The sequence below is a fragment of the Gadus chalcogrammus genome, chromosome 16 (genome assembly GCF_026213295.1).
Source record: "Gadus chalcogrammus isolate NIFS_2021 chromosome 16, NIFS_Gcha_1.0, whole genome shotgun sequence".
In the NCBI taxonomy this organism is placed as follows: domain Eukaryota; kingdom Metazoa; phylum Chordata; class Actinopteri; order Gadiformes; family Gadidae; genus Gadus; species Gadus chalcogrammus.
In genome coordinates, this window is record NC_079427.1 from 14,758,811 (window position 1) to 14,781,975 (window position 23,165).

At 44.7% G+C, this 23,165-nt stretch overlaps 2 protein-coding genes across 7 annotated transcripts in view; both read right to left on the reverse strand.

Annotated features, from left to right (window-relative positions):
* LOC130406057 (rho guanine nucleotide exchange factor 17-like) overlaps positions 1-8,106 on the reverse strand; it is a 58,570-nt gene extending 50,464 nt beyond the window's left edge. Inside the window, exon 1 of the mRNA XM_056611423.1 lies at positions 2,373-8,106. Coding sequence (XP_056467398.1) covers positions 2,373-7,631 — 5,259 coding nt within the window. The 5' untranslated portion in view covers positions 7,632-8,106. The remainder of the gene's footprint in view (positions 1-2,372) is intronic.
* A 1,102-nt stretch (positions 8,107-9,208) lies between these two features.
* Positions 9,209-21,738, reverse strand: LOC130406060 (P2Y purinoceptor 3). 6 transcript variants are annotated; one of them, XM_056611430.1, is made up of 4 exons: positions 21,239-21,732; positions 17,750-17,816; positions 12,170-12,618; positions 9,209-11,665 (listed from the first exon to the last, which is right to left on the reverse strand). In XM_056611430.1, exons 3-4 carry the CDS (start codon positions 12,598-12,600, stop codon positions 10,987-10,989), a joined length of 1,110 nt encoding a protein of 369 aa, XP_056467405.1. In that variant the 5' UTR covers positions 12,601-12,618; positions 17,750-17,816; positions 21,239-21,732; the 3' UTR covers positions 9,209-10,986. The 6 variants fall into 6 exon arrangements, with proteins under 6 accessions (XP_056467405.1, XP_056467401.1, XP_056467404.1 ...); XM_056611426.1 differs by lacking the exon at positions 17,750-17,816 and adding an exon at positions 20,811-20,896; XM_056611429.1 differs by lacking the exons at positions 17,750-17,816; positions 21,239-21,732 and adding exons at positions 15,341-15,425; positions 15,626-16,074.
* Positions 21,739-23,165: the final 1,427 nt, after the last annotated feature.

Below are 23,165 nucleotides of genomic sequence, written 5' to 3' on the forward strand. Positions count from 1 at the left end.
ATTGAAGTGCAAATAACAATTTTCACTTCTTAAAACTCATCATTCATAGGGTGAAGATAGCCACTGTACTCCATTATATGATATCATGATGCTTGTTATAACAATGCTTTGGTTTGTACTACATAAGAATCAGTATTGCGAAGTTAACCATAAAAGAACAACATGACTAAGACTTGAATAGAGCATTCCAGTTTTCCTTCTTCCTCTAATCTCAGTCATTGTGTCCCGGTGATTTCCCACGGACCTTAATCCCATTCCGTACCTTCTCAGATCTGTGTATTTGTTTACTTGCGGTAGTTCCCCACCACCTCCGACACCGTACTCCCTCGCCCTGTCCCAGACATCCCTGCTCTCCCCTTCCCGCTCGCCCAGATCACTATTTCTCTGTCTTTCACCGAGTCTCAGGGTAGTCATGACTCACCTTGTTGCTATGCGTCAGATAGACGCAGGGGGAAAATGAATGTGTGGATATATGAGAGAGAGAGAGAGAGAGAGAGAGAGAGAGAGAGAGAGAGAGAGAGAGAGAGAGAGAGAGAGAGAGAGAGAGAGAGAGAGAGAGAGAGAGAGAGAGAGAGACCATGACAACCACTGATAAAAAAAGAATGCAAAATATTAGAAAGGATGCAGGCCGAGATTTAAAAACGAACAACTGAATGTTATCACATGGGTCAAACTTAAACTATCATTGTTATCAGAGAGGACTAGGAAAATGTTGATAAAAGTTTGAGAAGAAAGAGTCAGAGAAAGAATGATGCCCAATTGGGGAAGTTGGATTCACTGATGCCTCCAGAAAAGGCAAAGTCCCGATGCCTCCCTCTCTCCCTCTCTATCATTCCTTCTTTCTCTTTCTTTCTTTCTTTCGACAGGGCATGCCTGCACTTCAGTCTGCCTTGGCACAGCTTCTGTTGCGTTAAATCCAAATAAAAGAGGAGAGTCATAGAGCACCGGAACTGCATGGAAGTGTGTGAGCCACGCTGTTTTAAACACAGCAAGTTGGCACAACAGGGCCCTCACAGACCCTGGAACAAACTCCTGATATCTTCCAGACTAACACTTTTACTTGGAGGCCAGAGGCACAGGAAAGAATGGTCTGTTTAATCCAAATAAACCAGAGATTAAAATATATAAATCAAAAGATGAAATTCTTTTTATATATACCATTTTGTAAAATAAACGCGAAGAAGCTACTTGATATACACATTACACACATACTTAAATGACAAAGGATGCTGTCTCCAACTTCCTATATCTGCAAATCTAATTTCCTGTGTTCAGAGATCCACCTTCCATCATCCCAACAACATAAACAAGGAAACTGTGTGTCTGTGTGTGTTATTGTGTGTGTAAACTTGCTGTGGCAAAGTTCCTTCAATAGAACGAGATGTAAAACTGTGTATTTTACCTGTCCTGCCTGATCCATTGACAATCAATATTAGTGGTGGAAAAAAGTGGTAGCTAGTCAGTACAGTTGGACAAATATTTAGAGTTTCAGACAACACACAGGCTCTGTTACAAAGAAGTTCAAGATGTGTGAAGATACACAATTGCTTAAAAAAAACACCTCAAAATCCCAGTCTCCGTTGTAAACTGTGATTCAAAAATATCAGGAATCAAATTTGCTTTGAAGCCCAAACAAAGAGTCATACAGAGACATTATATTAAGTGAATCAATAATACATGCACGTGCTATGCCTTGATCAATTGCTCAATGTCATCTGTGTGAGACTTGTTTAATGATATCATATCATATGAAAGTATATCTACTTGTGTTTGTATAACAGTGCTAATGCTGTATTGTATTTTGTATGGGCTGCTCCTTGAAAATGCACACCATATCTAAAATAATCATACGAGTCACTGTAATAACTTATAATGCGTACCTATGGCATCTAAACAAAGGCCAGCTGTCCATGAATCAACCACTAAGACAGACCCAAACCAAAATACACTTTGAACTTCGGCATTACAACTATTTGTCATTTTAAAAACAACAAACCATTCATTGCATGAGCCACCATAGCAGGAATCTCAGCCAGAACGTATTTTCCTTTCCGTCTGGTCAATTCAAAAACATATTTTAAATTGCCTCTCTTTTTTTTCATTTATGGCTTGAAAAAGCCTTCTTTTAGTAAGACACATTGACAAATAGCGGCTTCACAGGGGACGCAGGTTGTATGTCATTACAACCGTAAATAGTATAGCAATGTAAACATACTGACATCTAATGTACACAAGACAGACAGACACACAGTCTCCATGCAGGTGGAGGGAAAGAGATACACATGTATACACATGCACACTATACGCAGTCCATCATAATGGGCCACATTATGCCCATCTCAACAGGAAATTAAGAAGTTGAAATAACTCACCACTTTTGGCTTCGTCCGCTGAATGGGAGGCAGGGATGCAGGGTCCTCAGTAGCAGTTCTTTGCGCCCCAGTGTCCATAACTTCACAAGTGGGGGTCTCACTGGGCCCCTCTGGCACAGACATGGACCGTTCAGTTCCATCCCTGGCCCCTGAAAGAGGGCCTGGGCACTCTGCCTCCTTCTCGGTGGAACTCAGAGCTAGTATATACCTCTTGGTCACGTCCTCGAGAGAAGGGGCCTCATCCCCCGAGGGTTTGCTCGGGAGTGAGGGCTCTGCGGTGGGTGGTATCTTGGAGCGGTTGGCCTCTTTCAGCAGCTTAGAGTGTGCAGGGGGAGAGATGGGCATGAACGTAGCTGGCTCGCTGGCGTGGCGGACATGCCTGGTTCTGGTTTCGGGTCTGGACAAATGGGCGAGGGGAGGGAGTGGGGGAGTGAGGTCGTCTTGGCCCTCCAGATCTTCTTGGGACTCTACATCTGGTTCTCCAGGATCTAAATGAGCGTCGCTTGCAGACCAGCCGTGGTGTTTTCTTGACGTCTGATGACCCAATCTTGGAGAGAGAGCCTCAGCCGGTTTGAGGTCAAAGTTAAATTTCTTTCCCTCATCCACTCTCCCTCCCATCCCTTCATCTATACCATTAACATCTTCATCGCCGTGGTTCTCAGAGGCAAGAGCACATTCTGAACTGGAGCGAGACTTCCTGGCTTTGTTACTACTGCTTCCAGGGTTGAAGGGATGGGTCTGCGGGGGTAAGGGTTGGATCGCCTCACCTTCTGGGGTCCACAGCTTCTCCCTGTGCCCACTTAGAATCGGCTCACTGCTGGATGGTGGGATCTGGCCAGCTTGCTCCAGCTCACTGATTGGCTCATTTTTATTAGAGTGACCTTTGTAGTGAGGGTCATTCGGAGACAGCAATTGTGCGTCGCTACGTCGACTGGGGTCGCTGAACGATTTCTTTTTGGGAGCTTTGCCGTTGCCATGGTCGTCCACCATGAGTCTGTCCATCGCCCCCGGTTCAGCCACGATGCTTCGAATCACCCCGCTGTAATCGCGGACACTGTCGTCGCAGAGAGCACTGTCGCTGCACACTGACAGATCGCTGGCCACGCTGCCCTTACTTTCAGACAGCACAGTGGCAGGGCAGGACTCGGTCACACTTCCTATCCCTTTGACGGACAGAGACCCCAGAAGGTTGCTGTCCATGGAGCAGAAATTGCTGTTTCCTTCTCCAGCCACAAAGCAACGCCTCTGGGGCGTGGGGTCACTGAGTGAACGGTAGACGGTAGCCTCTCCATTCCCGGATGACACTGAGGTGGACTCTCCACTGCTGCCGTTGCTACAGTCTGAGTTATTATTACCAGTAGAGGAGAACTTCCTGCGCCGCCTAACAGCCCCAGGAGTTGCAGGGGCATCAAGACCCCCTTCCCATTTCCCCGCTGGAGTTGAGGCTTCCTGGCTTTCAGTGTTGCTGGTGTTGATCGCCTCAAAAGGTTTGCTATTTGTTACTGACGTTGGGCTGCTCATATCCATTATAATGCTGTCACTCTCTGCCCTTAGGGCATGAAGTTGTGCGCAAGAGGCTACTGGTATTGGGATCTGTTGAGTTGCACTACTCACAACGTTCTCTGGTGTGTCTTGCTTCTCCTTCTTCAACACATCCCCTTGGTGTAGAACTGATTGCTTCCATGTGGTGACAGGCTTACCCAGCACATCCCTAGCTATCATTGACCCCAAATTAACCCCAGCTGGCCCTGCAAAACAGCTCTCAGAGATCTCCCCGAGACCAGTCTCTGGCTCCGTCACTATTCCTTCATCAGTTAGACTAGACTCATGACCTGACAGTTCATCTACAGAGCGGTCGTGGAACATGCTCTCCTCAGAGTCACCTTTCTGCATGGATCTCTCCTGTTCTCTGCTCTCCTGGTTTCTCTCCTCGCTACATTCTCGGTTCCAGCTCTCCCGCTCCTTCACCAATGGTGGGGCTTCGCTGTCCCTCTTGCTCCTCCCATTTTCTCCGTCTCTCTCACTTTTTTCTCTGTCCCTCACCTCATCCTCCATGTTCATGCCCCCTCTCTCCTTCTCCTGCCCTGTTGGTGTTATAGAGGAGCTCTCATCCTCTACCCTTTCATCGTCAGTGACATGAACATTTTCATTGTCGTCGTCGTCATCATCATCCTCTCTAGCACTCATTTGGCAGATATCTCGCATAACCTGTCTGGCTTCTTGTATGTATCTGTCCTGCAGCGGGGTTGGCGTTACATCGTCATTGTCATCATATCCATAATCCCTTGCTCTTCTTTCTCTTCCTACCCTAAAATCACCCCCATCACTCTCTACCTCCCGGTCACTAATGGACCGCCTGCCTTCATCCCTCTCTACGTCAAGTCGCTGTTCTGACGAGCTCCGCTTAGAGGTGCCACTTGTGGAAAAACACGGCACACCCAAGGTGGATTTGTCAGAGTAGGAGAAGGATTTAGCACGCCGCAGGGTGGCGGTTAGATCCTTTAGAGTCGGGCGACACCCAGACTGGTTGCCATGACTATGTGACCCCCGTCTGTACAACGTTGACCTCTCCTCAGCACCACTGGGCTTCTCTCCTCCAACTTTACGCACCCTGAGATCTGATAGGTCAGTTTTCAGGAAGCTGAGGAGAGTCATCGTATCAGAGGCAATATCCGGGTTGGACATTGAGATTCTATGCTTTGTTTTGTCCTCCGTTATTTCTCTCCCAGCGAATGTTCTTCTGAATACCGTGGACCCAGCCCCTTGACCCGTATCTGGCACGGGCCCTTCCCTTTGTGGTGTGGTGGAAGGGGGGGTGACTGTCGGGACAACCTGGGGGTGTACCCACACAGGTGCACGGGAGAAGTTGTCCCCATGTCCAAAGCTTGGGGAGCGATACATGGTAGAGTTCCCATGGTAGGTTTTACTCTGCATAGACGAGATGGACACATTGGAGCTTATGGTGTTATGGACTTGTGCTCGGTGTCCACGCCTGGCCTGCTTCTCCTCCTTGAGCGTCTCTGTACTAGAGCACCGGCTACTGCTCTGGGAGCCACCAGGACTGGTGAAGGAGGGAATGTTGACCTTTGACACGCGTGACACACCAGGAAGCGGCGTGGCCATCGATGGCGCGCAAAGGCACTCCCATCGCTGCGCCAGCCTTCGGGAATTACTTGCAACGGGTTCTTTTTTCTTCCGGCTCGGGAAAGGACTTCCTGACTGATGGTGGTGAGGCTCTAACTGTTCCATGGTCATGCCTGTTTCGCTGTCGCTGTCTTCTGACTCACCATCACGATCGTTGTTGCATCGGCCCGACGGCAGTAAAACCTTCTTCTTCTTACGCAGCGAGCGCCGGCGAACCGCGTCTCGGCTGGGCGGTCCTAAATTCTCTGCGCTGTCCTCCTCGCTGCCGGAAGATCTACCGACGCTCTTGCCCACGCACCATCCATGTTTACCGCGGTAGAAACTGCTTCCTTGTTCTTCAACCCCCCAGCCTCCTCTAATGGAGGTAGAGGGCAAAGGGCCACAGGACGCACTCCGGCCTACACCTCTCCCTCTACCTTTCCTAATGTGCTCCTCCTCCTCCTCTCCGGAACTAAACCTGTAGCGCAGGCTGGAGATTATGCTGATGGGGGCTTCTACCTTGGAGGAGGGAGCTGCAGTTGAGGAGGCAAGGGCTGGATTTAGTGGAAAGGGGGAGGAGGTGGTGGTGGTGGAGGAGGTGGGGGCTGGTGTTCTGGAGGAGCTATTTGAAGAATGTAAACTATCCCTGGGCAGCCCGACCCCCTGTCTCTCCCTTCTCTCCCTCGGCTGTTTAACAGCAGAGGAGGTGGCTTTGCCCAACGGACAACTCTGAGGAGAAGGAGTAGGCGCAGGGAAATGAAGGTCAGGGTCGGGGTCAGATGTCAGAAGTGTTGTCCTGGAGGTCCTCAAAGCAGGCTCTCTGTCGCAGTTAGGACTCGGGGCTCTGTGCGTAGGCTGGTCGACTCTTAAAGAGCGTCCACTACTGCTGTCTTGAAAAATGGATTTGCTCGTATTATTATTACTATGCGTTTCTAAATCGAACTCCTTTTCATTTGGGTCTTGCTGTAGGTCAGGATCAGAAAAGAAGTCCATTTCCTTTTCTAATCTCCTATTTGCTTTAAGTATATTCCCGGCCGCCCCACTATTTATTCTAGCAGGAGCTCCAAGTTTGAAGTGTTGTTTTTCTGGAAGGAAAAGGCTACTTGCTTCGTTACCAGAGCTGCTAGCTGAATGCTTGTCACTTTTGTCTGAGAGAGAGGCAGTATCCTTAGTGCTAAACTGAAAGTTAAGCCCCGTTTTTAATTTCTCTTCAGGTTCATTAGTCGCCTTGGGCTGCTGTGCAGAACGGGTTTGTCTTTCACTGAAAATTTGCCGGATCTTTGTGACGCTTGGCCAGTGGTCAGAATGGACTGGAATAAACTCACCGTGGCGCGTTGACAAATAACTCCTTTGAGATTTGCAAGCTGGAGGAGTCTCTTCGGTAGTTGAAACATCCTCAGACCGATCCGTTGTCAAAGCCTTTTTAATATCAGACGAGCGCGGGTGGACCTTTGTGTAATCTCTCTTACTTGTACTACTTCTACGCTCGGTTGACAGCTTTGAACACATCCATTTTTGGTTTGCCTTCTCTAAGTCCGACCCTGAGAAAGAGTCTGTGCCAGGGTTTAACTTTCCCCCCGCATCTTTAAATTCAGCAGGAATGTTAGCAGAGTCAATATTGTGAATACACCCACTGCTAATATCTTCATGAAAAGATGAACGCAGGGGTGAAGGGTCTTTCCTCGTGCCTTTGGCTCGGGGCAGGGTCGCTCTTCCTTCGGTCACCCTGCTATCGCCTGAGGCGGTGATCTGCGTTCCAGCAGAGCCAGCGCTGCTGAACTTCTGTGTGAGCTGGCGAATGGACGGGGAAAGAGAGGAGAGAGGAGTGGAGGAGCCTCGGTCTGCGGTGGGGAGGCCGGCGTTGGTCGCAGTGATTTTGGAAACTTTTCTTGAAACGCCAACATTACGCGTCGCCAAGGGTTCCACTTTCTCAGCCGTGCATTGCTCCGTAGTAGTAGTAGTGGTAGCGGTGGTGGACAAAGGGGGAAGGGCGACGCCACAAGCATCCAAATCCTTTGATTTAACTTGCCTATCGTTACGGCTGCTGCTGCTGTTGGCACTCCAAGACTCCAACTTTTTGAACGAGACACTACGACACACGGCCGCGTTTTTCTTGCCGTCTTCTCTTTTTGCCATTGTTCATTTCGTTCCTGGTGATTAAATCCACATTCTTGTTTCATTGATGAGTCGAGTCAAGTTGACTACGGTCCATTCCACCGCATAAAGCCGTACAAAACAGAGTTGTCCCTTCAATAATTGGATTATTGGAACGAGGCCAGCCAAGAGAGAGAGCTGTTTTAAAGTTAAAGAGCAAAGTTAAATATTAAATATGGGGTCAAAAACTTACACGCTTTTGGTCCCAAAATGCATCCAAGCACGAGGAAGAAAGGACTCGAAGTTTATCCAAACTGTCCCCGGTCCAACCTGTGCACAAGCAACTCTTTCATTGTTTACTCCCTCCATGTTCAAATCGTTGTCCCATTGCAAAGTCCACAGGCCCGGGGGCGCCAGGTATCCTTTACTGTAGTGCTCGAATGGTACTGAACTCCTTATTTTGACATTATTTGGTTTTCCGTGACTTAATGTTTTTGCATGCTAATGCATGAGATAGGGCAGGGGTGGGCGGGACTAGGGTTGCAGGGGCTGTCATAGCCCCCTTGGGGATAGAGAGGAAAAGCATTTCTTTTTGATGGGCGAAGTCAGATACTGTGTGTGGACAAACCAAAAATAATTATAGCCCCAGGGCCCAAGGAAGTCTCACAGACAGCAAGGCCCTTTATTTGAGAAGAGCAGAGGTTCGTGCAGGCCTGTTTGTTCATCTATTTCGATAGTGTTCTGCAACGGTGGCTCGTATAGGGAAACACATGTGTCGGTATGTAAAAGTATGCAAGTGTTTCTTTGTGGCCCTCTAGCTGATTCGTTGTTTATCTTCTGTCAGAGCAAGAAATAGTTGACAGCAGCGTACTACAGGGGGTGCTCAAAGTACATGACAGACAAGTAAATGTGTCTGTGCTCTATTCTAATGTGACTGTATTATAATCATTATAATGGTACATAACCTAATAAACTATAGGCTATAGTTTAGTGTCTACATCATATGCCTAATTGCCATAGCCCTTCTAGCAATGATGTCCCACATAGTATAACCTCTTCATCACTAGGCCTATTTCTGTTTCTTCTGAAAAATGACCTATCCAAAGTGAATAGAGTATATCTCCCCAATCTAATAGTGGCACCAAAAGAAAGATAATACCTGTGAGATTGTTGTGCAAGTGAATCATTCAACTTGGATACTACTTGGTTAAAGCGAATAAAGCTAGAATACAGCATAAGTGAAACTTTAGATGACAGTAGAATTTTGAGAACCCATTGTACACTTGTGACACTTGACCCATCTAACGGTGGCTATGGTCTATATTAATCCTATCCAAGAATGCACTTCTCACTAAGATGCAAGGATGGCTATATAGAGTATAGCCATGGCTCGAGAGTTGCAGTAATGCAAAATCCTAAATAAAACGTAAGTATACATAGGCTTTTCGTTTTGCCTTGACTCGCATTAGAAACACTCTAGCCCTTTCAAACACATCAATGTTGCCCCATAATGATAATTAATTTCAGGATTAATTTCTCAACAATGACACATTGGGATGTGAGGTCACAATTTACAAGCCCTATACACATTATTGTAACTAACCAGTGACATGTAAGTCACTTAAAGTCTGTACATTTAGTATGCATTTTCTTTAATGAAATTAAGGGACACAGAGAACATGAATTCTGGCATCTATTTAAATCTACATAAAAAAACATACATTTAGGATATTACAACTACTCATTAGTTATGTACAAATCAAACTAGAACCTAAAAAATATGTTGTCATTATATTTTATTCTGAATCGTTACAAAAAAAATATAATATCTCAAAAGAATAATACTTTTATATAGAAACTCTAAATGGTGCTGGAATGGTGCACACGCAAGCACACACCCACACACACACACACACACACACACACACACACACACACACACACACACACACACACACACACACACACACACACACACACACACACACACACACAGTCTTTCAATCTGACAGCATTCTTAATCAGTGTAATGCATTCGAGGAATCCCACACATTCACAGTATTTATGAAATAAATATATTTTAAATATTCTGAGATCTATAGCTTGCTATTCAATCATGCCTTATAATGGAAGCTGCCCGACTGTATAAGGTATATTATTTTGGTTTAGTAAACATGCGGTTATATTTATAAATATATATATTTATAAGCAGTAGATACATCTTTTGGCATGTTATTTTGGATCTATGGGTGAACCATCCTGTTTTAGTGATGCCATAACTTGTCTTATGGTTAGTTCAGTTCCTGATCCAAGAGATATTTATTATTTAACTGACACTTGTATCCAAAGTTACATGCAGTGTTTAATTTTTTAGATGCATACCATTTTTGATAGACTTTGGATATTGGGGTTTGAAGAACCTTTGCATGTGAGCTATAGTCATTGGCTGAAGCCATAAAACATAATCCCTACTTTCATATTTATTAACTTTGCATCTCATGCAAGATAATATAAAACAGTACAACTTTTTTATTCTCTTAGGCTCGGGTGCATTTTTCTACAAGCATGGAATTTGACTGCAGCATTGTCATTGATTGTGAGAACCAGAATATATCTCATATGCAAGGTTGGAAAACGTGTTCATATCGAAACCTCATGGTTTATAACCTAAAAATCTCTTTCAAAAGCGCAGTGCGTCTCTCCATTCTGTCAGTATGAACAACATGCACACAAACACAGTCAAGGAAACTTCTGTTTCATGGGAAGGTCTCTCTCACACACACACACACACACACACACACACACACACACACACACACACACACACACACACACACACACACACACACACACACACACACACACACACACACACACACACACACACACACACACACACACACAGGAAGAGGAAAACCACAGAGGTCAGCCTAAACTCAAACCCCCATCTCCTTCCCTTCTAAGCAGTCTAGATTTCATTCACATATTCACACACGTTTTTTGTTCACATTAAAATCAAGGGATGCATCCGACTGCATCAGACAAAAACAAGTCAGGTTGGTATCAATTCAACTCAACCATGACCACCAGAGGCTTCCAATTTAGAAATAGCGGGTCAGGTATGTAGTTGTACTACAGCGCCAAGGAACAAATACGCCCTCTGGTGGTCAGAACACGGAAGTGGCAGTCCATGCCTGCATCTAACTTTTATACATATATTGATCATTTAAATCTCCCTTCTTATATCATCTTGGTGTTCAGATCTTCCATATATTTCCCCCTAGCCCTGGCAGAATACCAGCCATACGCAGAACTCCATACCACCTGGGTCACGGCGTGGTTGAAGGAGCGGTGCCAAACTGTCCCTGGTTCTGGGATCGGACGGCACTGGACACAGTCACACGCTGGTGCCCTTGTCCTTGAGCATGGTGACCCTGCGCAGCAGCCGGCGGGTGCTCTGGCGGTAGCGCGGCTGGGTGAAGTAGAAGAGGATGGGGTCCAGCACGCTGTTCATGCTGGCGAAGGGCCGCGTGCACTTGTACACCACGGAGAAGAGGTTGCGCGTGGCGCAGGGCACGCCGGGCAGCGTGCGCACCAGCAGGTACAGTGTCTTGGTGAGGTGGAAGGGCAGGAAGCTGACGGCGAACACCACCACCACCACCACGATCATGCGCACCGCCTTGTCCCGCTTCTCGCTCGCCGCCGCCGAGCCCGACACGCCCTGGTAGGCGGCGGGCCGGCAGAGGAGCAGGGCCATGCGGCAGTAGCACGCCGTCACGGCCAGGAAGGGCAGCACAAAGCCCAGGCAGGTGAGCGCCATGCCGTAGGGGTAGTAGTCGAGGGAGCGGTCGGGCCGGCTCATGTCGTAGCACACGGTGCGGTTCCTCTGGGTGCCCGTGGCGGCGAAGTGGAAGGTGGGGGCGCAGAGGATGGCCACCACCAGCCACACCCCGAAGCAGACGATCCAGGCCAGCCGCCGGCCGCCCTCCTTGTGCCAGCTGGCCAGGGGGTGGCAGATGCCCACGTACCTCTGCAGGCTGATGCAGGTGAGGAAGAAGATGCTCCCGTGCATGTTGCTACGGAGGACCGAAAGGTGGAAGCAAGTTAGTACATATGGTTCTCTGCTCAATGAATTACGTAACACAATGGATGAACAACACTGTCTTAAAATGTATGAGCGTGTCTTAATAAACCTGACCCCGGTCATTAAGCAATAACGTAGAACAAGCCATAGTTAGAACACACTACAGCGGTTGTGATAATCAAGCATCATGTGTGTAAACAAACAGGCTGAAAAAAGACTAGGGCAGGGAAAGTTAGATCGAGGAAGTACTTCAAAGTATTGAGGGTTTGGTTGATGCTTTTGCTTTGTGACTCAGCCTGGTGTGTAATCATGCTAATCATAAGACATCAAGTATTAATACTAACAACACTAGCACATACATCATGCTAAAAATGAGAATCGCCTTCCACCACCAAGTATGTACATTAAGAGCTCATAGGAAAGATGAATAAAAAAAGAAATATCAGGATGTTGACCTTGAGCAAAACCTACAAAGAAGCACGTTAAAAACCCTCACCTGTAGAACTGGAAGCGGACCATTTTGCAGGCAAGCTCACCAAAGGGCCAATAGTCATGGCTGGCATAGTTGTATATCAGCAGAGGAAGTGACATCACGTACAGGAAGTCTGCCATGGCCAGGTTGAGCATGTAGATGTTGTTGCGTGACAGGTTGGGGCGCAGCCTCCATATCTTCAGAATGACGGCCGAGTTCAGAGGCAGGCCGATGAGGAAGACGAGGCTGTAGACGGCAGGAAGAAGGATGCGCTTGAAGTCCTCCTTGTAGGTGCACCGCGGGCTGCTCGGCCGACTGACGTTGCTGTCGACCGACGCCAGGCCCTCCAACGCAGAGGACACTGTGGGCTCCAGCTCCAGACCCAGGTAGAAGCTGGAGAAGGGAAGGAGACCCAGGAAGGAGGACTCCGTGGATAGGTGTGTGGTGGTGGGCATGGTGGTTCCTTTCACATTCTGGAGGAAGTCCGGGAGGGCAGGAGGGCGGGTAGGAGATACAATGTGATTCAGTGGTTACTAAACAGAGAAAATCATTATTGGTGGCATAATATAAATTGATAGGATACATTTAATAGGAAAAACCTGAATTAAATAACGGGCTGGACTTATCATAGTTAATTCAAGGGCCCACAATAATAACTAACTCACAAGCAAACAGATTGCTCTAGTTTTAAGCAACAGACCTGAATCTTAAAATGATTGAATATTCAAACTGGACTGTCAGGTTATGATGATCATAACCTGATCATCATGGTCAGGAAGATGAATAGGAAGCGATTGAAGGCTGATACTCAGTGGCTGACACTGCCCAGGGTTTCTCAGTTAACTACAAGAATATACCCAGAAACTAGTGTAGAACCTGCCTTTACCATAAAAAAACATCAATGAACAAGAAGTCATGAAAAGCATCAGGTCAGTCAAACTTTCATGACCAAAATATATTTTGGGATGGATACAACTATGCTAAAAGACCTTTGTTCAGAACTAGCTCATCCAATTACTTCTATCATTTACCTCTCCTCAGTCCGTTCTCAAATGCCTTGAAATTTTCTTTTGTCCAATATTCAAATCTGTTGACCCACTTTCCATATGTAATTTAAGGCCAATCAGCATTTACCTGACGGTATCCAAAGCTGCTGAGAAACGGGTAGCTGATCAGATCATTTTCCATCTTAAAACTGCTCTGCGCACCAGCCGATGCAGTTTTCACGCTAATTCTTTATTTTTCTCAGTTGATCTTTTGAAACATTCAGTCAGAAAGCTCTCCTTGCTAAGCTATCCCTAAATCCTTTCAATGGTGCAGTGAAATTGGTGGAATCGTGCATTATTAAATGGTCTCAATCAGTTGCCATAAATAATCATCAATCCAAGTCACTGCAGTTGCCTACGGGTTTCCCGTAATGATCTATTCTTGGGCCACTCCTATTTAGTAAACACATAACTGACCATCAATCTGTTTGTTCTGAAGTTGAAACCCTACTGTACACAGACAACACTGTTATACTTGTACTTGGCAGAACCAAAGCAGATGTTGCTTGCGAATAAGCTCACAAGTTTAATGGCTGGTCAAAGAATGGCTTTAAAAGTGCCGCCTCCAAATACTGTGTCTGTTTAAGACACGTGTTGTAGTGCAAAACCATTTGAACCACTAATGAACCTTGCAGAAGCAACTGAAGGTTGTGAGCCAATTCAAATATCTTGGGGTGTGAATTGACTCTAATCTCTCCTTTAAATCACATGTTAAAATAATGTAAAAGGTTCAGGATTAATCTTGCAGGTATTCGATTCATTACTCTCATTTCTACAAAGGCTGCCATTATTTTTCTCCCTTCTATGATTTTCACTCATCGGAACTAATGTTTAAAAAACTTCACTGGCCAACCATCGTCGCTGAAACCACTTGAATCTCTATAAACCAAGGGTATCAATCCAGGCACTTGGGATCATCTTATGAAAATGCAAACCTGTGCTTGATATTGTCACCCATGACTTAGATCTTTAGCCTGGTATGTCACAGGTTCAAGAGAGTGGAATAATCTAGACTAAATGTATAGATCTTAAAGTTATCAATCAAAACAACAGTTGCTTATTCCATACACATGTTTTATAAGTAGTTTTTCTGCATATGTTTGTCTATATTTTTTATGCGTTAACAATCATTCTATGTGTATATGCTTTTACTGTTTTTAACACCTGTGTGTCCTTTTCCAATGTTGAAGCCGCATGCTTTGCTATTGCTACAATGTATTTTGTGAAGACTTTTTTAACACATTGGCCTTTTAACAAAAATTCTGGCGTTATTAAACCATGTGTATTTATTATTTTTTCCCTGTCACTGGACCCCTGAGGTACATACAATAATTACAGCGTGGTTTCTGCCAGTGCACTACTTAGGTTTCACATCCAGTGAAGCATTCATTCCAGCCAGCTCTGCTCACATTTCGCAGAGTGTTCAACCAATTGTTGATTATCACATGAATGTCTTCAGTACAAATGTCTGGAATCAATGCATCCAGCCTCCTCCTCAGAGCTTACTGTGTCTGAGTAGTAGTCTTGGAATATTTACGCACACATCGGCATGCACGCACACACAAACATGCACAGGCCCGCACACAGACTGCAATCGCTACATCCTTTGCTACAAAACCTTTTTTTCATGTTATCATCCGTGGGTTGTTACAGATTTGATTTCACAATTGATTTCAACACAGACATGCCGCGTGTGTGTGGGTGTATGTCTGACGTTAGAACCGTGTGTCGTGTGTGCGTATGCCGACTGTTGGCAAACAGTGACTCACAATTTAATTTCACAATTGAGGTGTGTGTCTGTTTGCGGTTGCCAGCAATCCAAAATCTATTAGGTTACGTCAGGGAAGGGAGAAGGTAGTTAAAAACAAGTACACGATGAGTGTGTGGCTCTTACTTTTGTTCAAACTCGATGAAAGTACAATGAAAGTGGTCACTCTCTACTCAGAAGAAGGTCAGTCATTGATAATGCCATGACATGTACTACCTAGATGCAAGCTAGGTCAGACTAGCTCATCAGCTAACCCTGTGCAATTCAGACCTAGTTTGATATAGTGTTATCTTCACAGCTAAAGGTCAGGACAAGTCAGCACTCGCTTGAAGCTAACTCAATGCATTGTAAAGTTGTGACAAGGTCACCAACAAAAGGTACCTCAATATGGAAAATGCTGCCATTGATCCCATGCTAGGCGAGTGCTCTTCCATTTGGCTGATTCCCCCGGTGCAGCTCTCGTCCACTGAGTAGTAAGGTTACCAGATATAAGTGTTAACCCATCTCCAACACACATGACTCACACAAACATACTCTCACACAAGCACTGGGCTCTCCAACAGTAAGTACGGAAAGTGTCCCCAGCCTATAAATAACGCATGATGAGCAGCAATATTGCACAACATAACAGATATGATAGACACAGCTCTTCTTCGGAGTATTTACCTTCTGTGAACACACTGTTCCACTTCCAGGATGTCAGAAATCAGATACATACCTACAATATCTTGGAATGTAACAAAACCTAAAATCCTACATTAACCACAATAGGTGGCACCGCGGTCTAGACCGATGAACAGCAATACGCCCGTGTGGAGTTAGAATTAAATCATGCAGGTCCAACTTGGGTGTAAACACTTCATTCTCGGCTTGAAAATCCCTGCAGGGGACTAGGCACGCCGGGATGTAACGTTAGGAGACAGGACACTGTTTGAACACGTCGTTTCCCGATCCCTGCCAGACTGTGGTTGGTTGCACCTAGGTTACACACAGCTAGATGGCCTACTGCCTAACTTCACCAAGTGAGAGAGATCCATGGAATCAAAACCAGAAGAGGTGCTTAATCCATCTCAATTGTTTTTGGTCTAGCTGGTTTGAGCTATTCATGAAAAGAATGGTATGGCGTAATGGCGAAATGTTGATATCTTACCCATCCCCTGTAGGACCTCGTCACACGCATGCACACACTTATACATTAATACATACAGACACATGCACTCAAGAACACTGATTGTAGAGACAGATTGTATTTCTGTCACACACACACACACACACACACACACACACACACACACACACACACACACACACACACACACACACACACACACACACACACACACACACACACACACACACACACACACACACACACACACACACACACACACACACACACACACACACATCCTGTTCACATCCGGAACAGGATCTATAAGCAAATAGAAAAAAATTCTAAAAGCAAAGAAACTCTGAATGGTGAGTTATCCTTTTCTGTGTAATTTTATCAACGATGCCTGGAAATATTACTCCAATATGTCTCTACTGAGAAAAATAACACATAAAGATATGCCTTCTAATGGAAATCAGTGCACATAATAACAAGTAAAAACACACAGAACAATGGTATCCATTTGCATCCACAGACACTAACATTGAACACGGATTTACACACACACACACACACACACACACACACACACACACACACACACACACACACACACACACACACACACACACACACACACACACACACACACACACACACACACACACACACACACACACAGGCAATGTGTCATATTGAATGTGAAAATTGATTTGATGGCTGTTAACTCAGTAGGCATTTTCATCCCAGAAATACGAATACATCTGGAGACAAACGCAAACCTGAAAAAAGTCGAAGTAATATCTCACTGCCACTTAACGAAATAGAAAACATGACAACCATGGAGAACTTGTGATTGATAATATCCGCCAAGACCAGCAGCTAGGTGAAATAAGACCATCAACTACGGCTGCACCGTAAATAGAAAGACTTGGCTGAACCGCATGGCCAAACTAGATGATATGACTTAAAGTGTAATTCTGGCGAAAATTTAACCCAGAGACTTTTTCAGGATGAGGACCCATAAAATAAGCCCTCCAGACACTTTTTTTTGTTCATAATCGTGTATAGAACTTGCCAAGAGCAATGTAACAGCCCAAATGGCTTCCATGTTATTGGCTAGGGGCACAGCGAACGCTTCCAAAACAATATCATGGAGGTGCAAAATAATTGAATATAAAAATCTCCCCTCTTGATACTTGGCTGTTTTAAATTTGTCGGCGCCTCTATTATATTATTTATTTATTTATTATTTATTTATGGTACCCGGTAATCGACTTGTGTGGACTTCCTGGAAACATGGACCTACCGGTAGGGCGAAAAAGACCCTGGGATCAATTTTCGCCAGAATTACACTTTAACACGTACAGTAAACACCCTTCTGTTTATATGCTGAACATCCTCCGTTTGTGTCCGTTGGGAAAAGGCTTTAAAAGGGCATTAAAGCAGAGCACATCTCTATTCGTTTAGCTAGAATTGGCACACAAATAGTATTCTGGCAAGAGTAAAATACTTCTTGATAAATATTAGTTGTAAGCCTATTTCTTCTTCTGACCTTTTTAATTTGAAGCATAAACCCTGATAACGTCAATGTTGAAATCTGAAAATAACTAATGTCACCGGACCGTCTCAGTGGCTCCACCCCGGCATGTAGCCTCCCAGGTTAGATTCCCACCTACCTATGGTCCTTTGCTAAATGTCATGTCCCTTCTTCTCCAACCCGCTATCCTGTCTGTCTTCACTTTCCTGTCCATAAAGGCACAAAAAAAAAAAATATATAAATAAAAAACGAATGTTGCAGTATATTGCACCTATATTGTTCAGGAGAACTGTCAACTGTTAAAGCACAGGTGTAGAAGGTTTGCTTCCTTTTACGTCTGGCTAAGTGTGACTCATAGGTCAGTCGAGTCCTTACAGGATAGCTCTGACAAGACCATTGACTAATTCAAAACCAGGTGGAGAATGCAGGAATTGATCCGGATACCTCTCGCATGCTAAGCAAGCGCTCTACCATTGGAGCTAATTCCCTTGGTTTTGCCTTCTCCCGCTGAGGAGTAAGCTTACCTATGGTGTTATGTATTGCACATACATCATAACATTTTGGGTAGTGTCACAAATCAGATCTCTGATTAATAATACAAAGTCTGATAGCGGACTAGCTGAAATCTGAGTGAACGAGGCAAGGCATTTCACTTTCTTCAGCTGCATATTTGTTTAAGCTAATCCAGTTGCTGGAGGGGGGGATCTGAAGCGTTTGATTGGCCAACGGCAAGTACAAACAGCCGTGGTAAACTCCTCCAGTTGAGAAGACGAGGCATCCTGTCCGGACACCACATTATTGAAAGAAGGGTCAAACCAACCGCGTGTGGACTGGCCACTTTAGAAATACAATTATTAAATCCCCTTCTGAAAGCTTCAGCAAATGACTTTCTTGTCGGCCAAATATCTCTGTAGCGCAACAGGAAACAGTGCGGTTTTTGGATTCCGGGCCACGCTATCACCATATCCCCACAGAAGTTATGCTATAACAAATTAGGACTTCTATATTTTCAGATATTATTAACATGTTTTGCTAAATATTTTATCTCCCTTTGCTTTGATACATACCGCTCTCAATGTTAATTTTGTTCGGTGTAATCTGCCTTCACCACACATCTGTGTCAAAGGTTTTAACAAGAATTACATTTTCATTCAGTATTCCCAAATTCACACCATGGTGTCGCGCTCTCAGAAGTATGCATCAGTGAAAGTCATATCATTTTTGTCAACAATGTCAACGCTCACATTTGACATGGCTAATGTCAATATTAATAGTTATCAATAATCACTCCTAAAGAAGTCTGTCCCGGTGTTTTTCTTAATTTGCTTGGCACAGGATAGCCTTCTTGCAGGATAAACAACATATCTTGCTGCTGAACTCTCTAACTATAACTATAAGAAACACTCATCCTTGATGATGTTGATGCAAAAACATGTTGACCAAACAGGAGATGTATGCGTCGTGCAGGAATATCTTTTGTTGCATTACCAAAGCCTCCAGAAGCTCAAAGCAGCAGTTAGCCAAGGCCTGCGGCCAATGTTGTCATCTGTTTGCATTCCAAAGGGGAAGTGAATGTGGCTTAAACCACGCAGATGGTTCCAAAGAGGATTTAGCCATTGAACTTGAATTTCTATTAGCCAGATATTTATCGCTATTCCCCAACAGTAATACGTTTCTACTGAAGCATAGCTGTGCCTCCATTTTTCACACACATTAGCTTTAAATGTTCCAAATCTTTTACGGAAGCCTAACTAATGTGTGATGGATGGAAACCACACTGAAGTTGGAGAGGGGTGTGTGGCCTATAGTGGCTCTGCCTCAGCTCTTTACAATAGGCCCTCTCACAGGGGGGTGGCTGGTCAAGGTCTGACTCCAAAGAACATCAAATAAAAGTACAGTCTATTTATATGCAAAAATGATTAAGGTGCTTAAGATGCTTAATACCTTTTTATTTTATTACACTAAATATATAAAATAAAGAGATGGAGGAATGCCAGGGAATTAGAGAGAGAGAGAGAGAGAGAGAGAGAGAGAGAGAGAGAGAGAGAGAGAGAGAGAGAGAGAGAGAGAGAGAGAGAGAGAGAGAAAGAGAGAGAGAGAGATGGGCAAGGGATAGGGATGACAGGAAAGGGAGAGGGGGACTAAAGGGCTGATAATGCTCCCACGTTCACGCAACGCAAGCAGGTTACGGACCCCTTACGTCCTTGCAGACCCTCGCTGCGTCCACCGCAAGGGCCTGACGTGCGCCTCCCAAAAATTGTAACCATCTGTCGAGGCGATGCAGCAGCAAGGGCTCTGATTGGGCTGCTAACTAAAACCCGACGCAGAACCATAGAGGTTCACGACTGCGTCGAAGCGTCTGCATGATCAATCAGCCCTTGAGGGTGAGGGGATTGAGAGAGGGGAATATTGTACTATTGCTGCATAAGGTCTGTAACCAGGACAATTGTGTTTTTTCTTTACTTAGGCTCTTTGTGGCAGAACAAAAGCAAATGCATTACTCCAAAAACACTAATCCATATGCCATGCATTGAAAACGGGAGACGTTTTGAATGCCCAAGACATTGAAGGAATTAGAACCTAGTTTACCTACTCAAGACCTTGTAAAATGTGCAACTTACCCTGCCATGGTGTCTGCCCTGTCACAGCAGTAAGTCAAGGTATACAGTGTATCATACACAGAGCTAGGGTTGATCAGAGGTGAAACGTTATAAATAGGTTTACATTTTGTGTCACAAAGACATACCAAAGAATAACCAAAGATATGTTAAAGGCGTACAGTATCTGAAACAATCCTTTAGATTAAAAAATATTTATTTCAACAAATATGCTCCTGAAAAGAAAAATCATACAACCCTGCATTTGGTTGAATACAGGTCTAGCGGTTATGCTTGAATATTCATGGCATGAAGTGGAAGCCTTCAGTTCATGCTATAAACATCACAACCGACATATCAGTGGTTAATTTATATCATTGGCAGTTATAAGTGAGGACCAATCTTCTAATAGCTCGGCTGCTATCGTATTGTTTTACACATTGTTACAAAGGTTAAAGCAAAGAAATGTATTTATATAAGTATCCATTTAAGCAGGTCTAGCTTTATTTATTTTTGTATTTTTCTTCATGACTTTAGTTTCCTTTCTGATGGTCAAATATCAGTATAGCTCAAATGGTCTAGAATCGTCCCTGATTGACATACCAGTGGATCTCCTCCAGCGTTTTCGTCCAACCATATTCTGCATGCCTTCCCCAAAGTTTTACATGCCGACTTCCTCAGTGTAGATTCTATGAAGCACATTTTAAACATTTTCATTTTAAAGCCTTGCTTAGAAACAGTGGCACATAGGCTACAGCACAACACTATCCATGTTATTTTATTCAGGGGAAGACCTTTGGGTTTTCCGGTTAATAAATCCCTTTGACTTACACGCTGATCGTGCAAATGTTATTTCCTCAGGTTGTCAGAGTGTCTTCATGTGTTCTAGATATATCTCCAAATAATTCGATATATTTTTGTATTGCAGTGCAAATTGGAATAACTATTATATGTGGGGGGGGGGGGGGGGGAACAATGACGAGTGGCTTTTTTTTTTTTACAATTACACATTACAAATGCAATCAACTTACCTCAAGAAGCAGTAAGTGGGCTTACAGTAAACAGCAGTCTCTCGATGCGTGGGTGACTCTGTCATGCCAAGCAACAGGCGACCAGTCTCCAGCCTACCCGTCTCCCGGCTACCTGTCTCTCGTAGGCCTACCTGTCTCACGCGATCCGTCACTGACGAAATAGCCTACTAAAGATTCAGGCGTGTATTAAGCAGCGTTTGTTGCGGAAACATGCGATAAGTCAGTCTGCTAGAACACGAGGAGTCGTTTCTCGTCGCTAGCACATAGCAGAAGTGATATCCCCTTTCAGGACCTAGCCCGGTCTGAACTTGGGGAGGGGGAGGCGCGCTGTTCAGTAGCTCGCACGCGGATAAATGTCTAAAATATTCCTAAAAGAAGAACAACAACAATACTTTCAGAGTAAAAAAAATGACTGCGAGTTCCGTGCACTGTCTAGTGCACTGAATCAAGAAGACAACCCCCTCAAGATCACGTTCGCTCAATCTATGTCTGTATCTGGCACACGTGTGAGTTGTTCGTTCGGCGTATTATTGTTGCCAACTAGCGGTTGGAAACAAAATGAAAATGTTGCTAAAATTGGAACGATGTCGAAGTCTGCCAGAAGTTGGCGATACCTGTTATGCGCGCTTGCGCGTGCTGATGCAGGATTGGAGTGGTGGTCACAAATCAATACGATGTGCCAAATGTAGTCAGTGCACCACCTTTCAACCATTCAAGAAGATTTATCACAGGAAGAAAGAAGTAGAGAAGGATAAAGAGAGAGAGAGAGAGAGAGAGAGAGAGAGAGAGAGAGAGAGAGAGAGAGAGAGAGAGAGAGAGAGAGAGAGAGAGAATGGATGATGAATTACAATTACCAATTCTGTTTTCAATCAAATTCATGAAAAGATGAGGGATGTAGTGATTGGCATGACCTCTATGCTGTGGTGAACTGTAGACATTGTTTTACGTGTTTGATTCTGCGTGTGTGTGTGTGTGTGTGTGTGTGTGTGTGTGTGTGTGTGTGTGTGTGTGTGTGTGTGTGTGTGTGTGTGTGTGTGTGTGTGTGTGTGTGTGTGTCGTCCTAGAATCTCGTTGGACTTGAGAATCTAATTCACAAAGGAGCTATTCCAGTCAAAATAATAATGACAATAAAATATGTGCATTTTACGTGGTTTTATTGTGTTGTCGCATTGTTTACGCCATGATCAATGGCGCACCACGGTCAATGGCGCTAAACCGGAGTGCGTCTTGCGTTTCATGGCCTTTTAAGGTCTCTTCATAAAATCCGGCAATGTGACGGTTGTGACCCTCATGTCGGGAACAACGACCCTCATTTCGAGCTCGTGGACAACTTTGTGAGAATTTTGCAACTCAACCAGACCCTTATCTACAACAAACATCCGAAAGCAGTTACAGTAGGCCTATACCACAAATCCAACCCAAAGTCAAACAGAACCAAATACCAAGCAAACTGAAACAAATATTAGACGGTGTGTTATAAAAACAAGCTTGACATAAATATTGTTTATTTTCTGCTGAACTACAGTCTTAGCCGTCGTAGGCTGAGTTGAATCTTTCCAACAGCGCTGAAAACACATGCAACAGGATATGGGAGCAGGAGGCAATATAACTATCACAATCGCAGGCTAGTTAATAGTACATGTTTTCGGCTGTTAGCAGTTATCAATCAATAAACACACCTGGCATGTGGGTGGGCGCACGCACGCACACACACACACACACACACACACACACACACACACACACACACACACACACACACACACACACACACACACACACACACACACACACACACACACACACACACACACACACACACACAGTTTGGTGTAAGAGACAGCTGTAAGATGCTTGGTTTATTGTCTGTGCATATCTTTTTATATTATATTGGCTTGCATTTTGGGATCTTAACTTCCCTACATAG

Excerpts from the sequence above, each read along its gene's own strand:
- LOC130406060 (XM_056611430.1), bottom strand. The coding sequence starts at position 12,600 with ATGCCCACCACCACACACCTATCCACGGAGTCCTCCTTCCTGGGTCTC. Across the intron at positions 11,666-12,169 it reads GTCCGCTTCCAGTTCTACAG|CAACATGCACGGGAGCATCT; the intron begins GTGAGGGTTTTT and ends GGTCCTCCGTAG.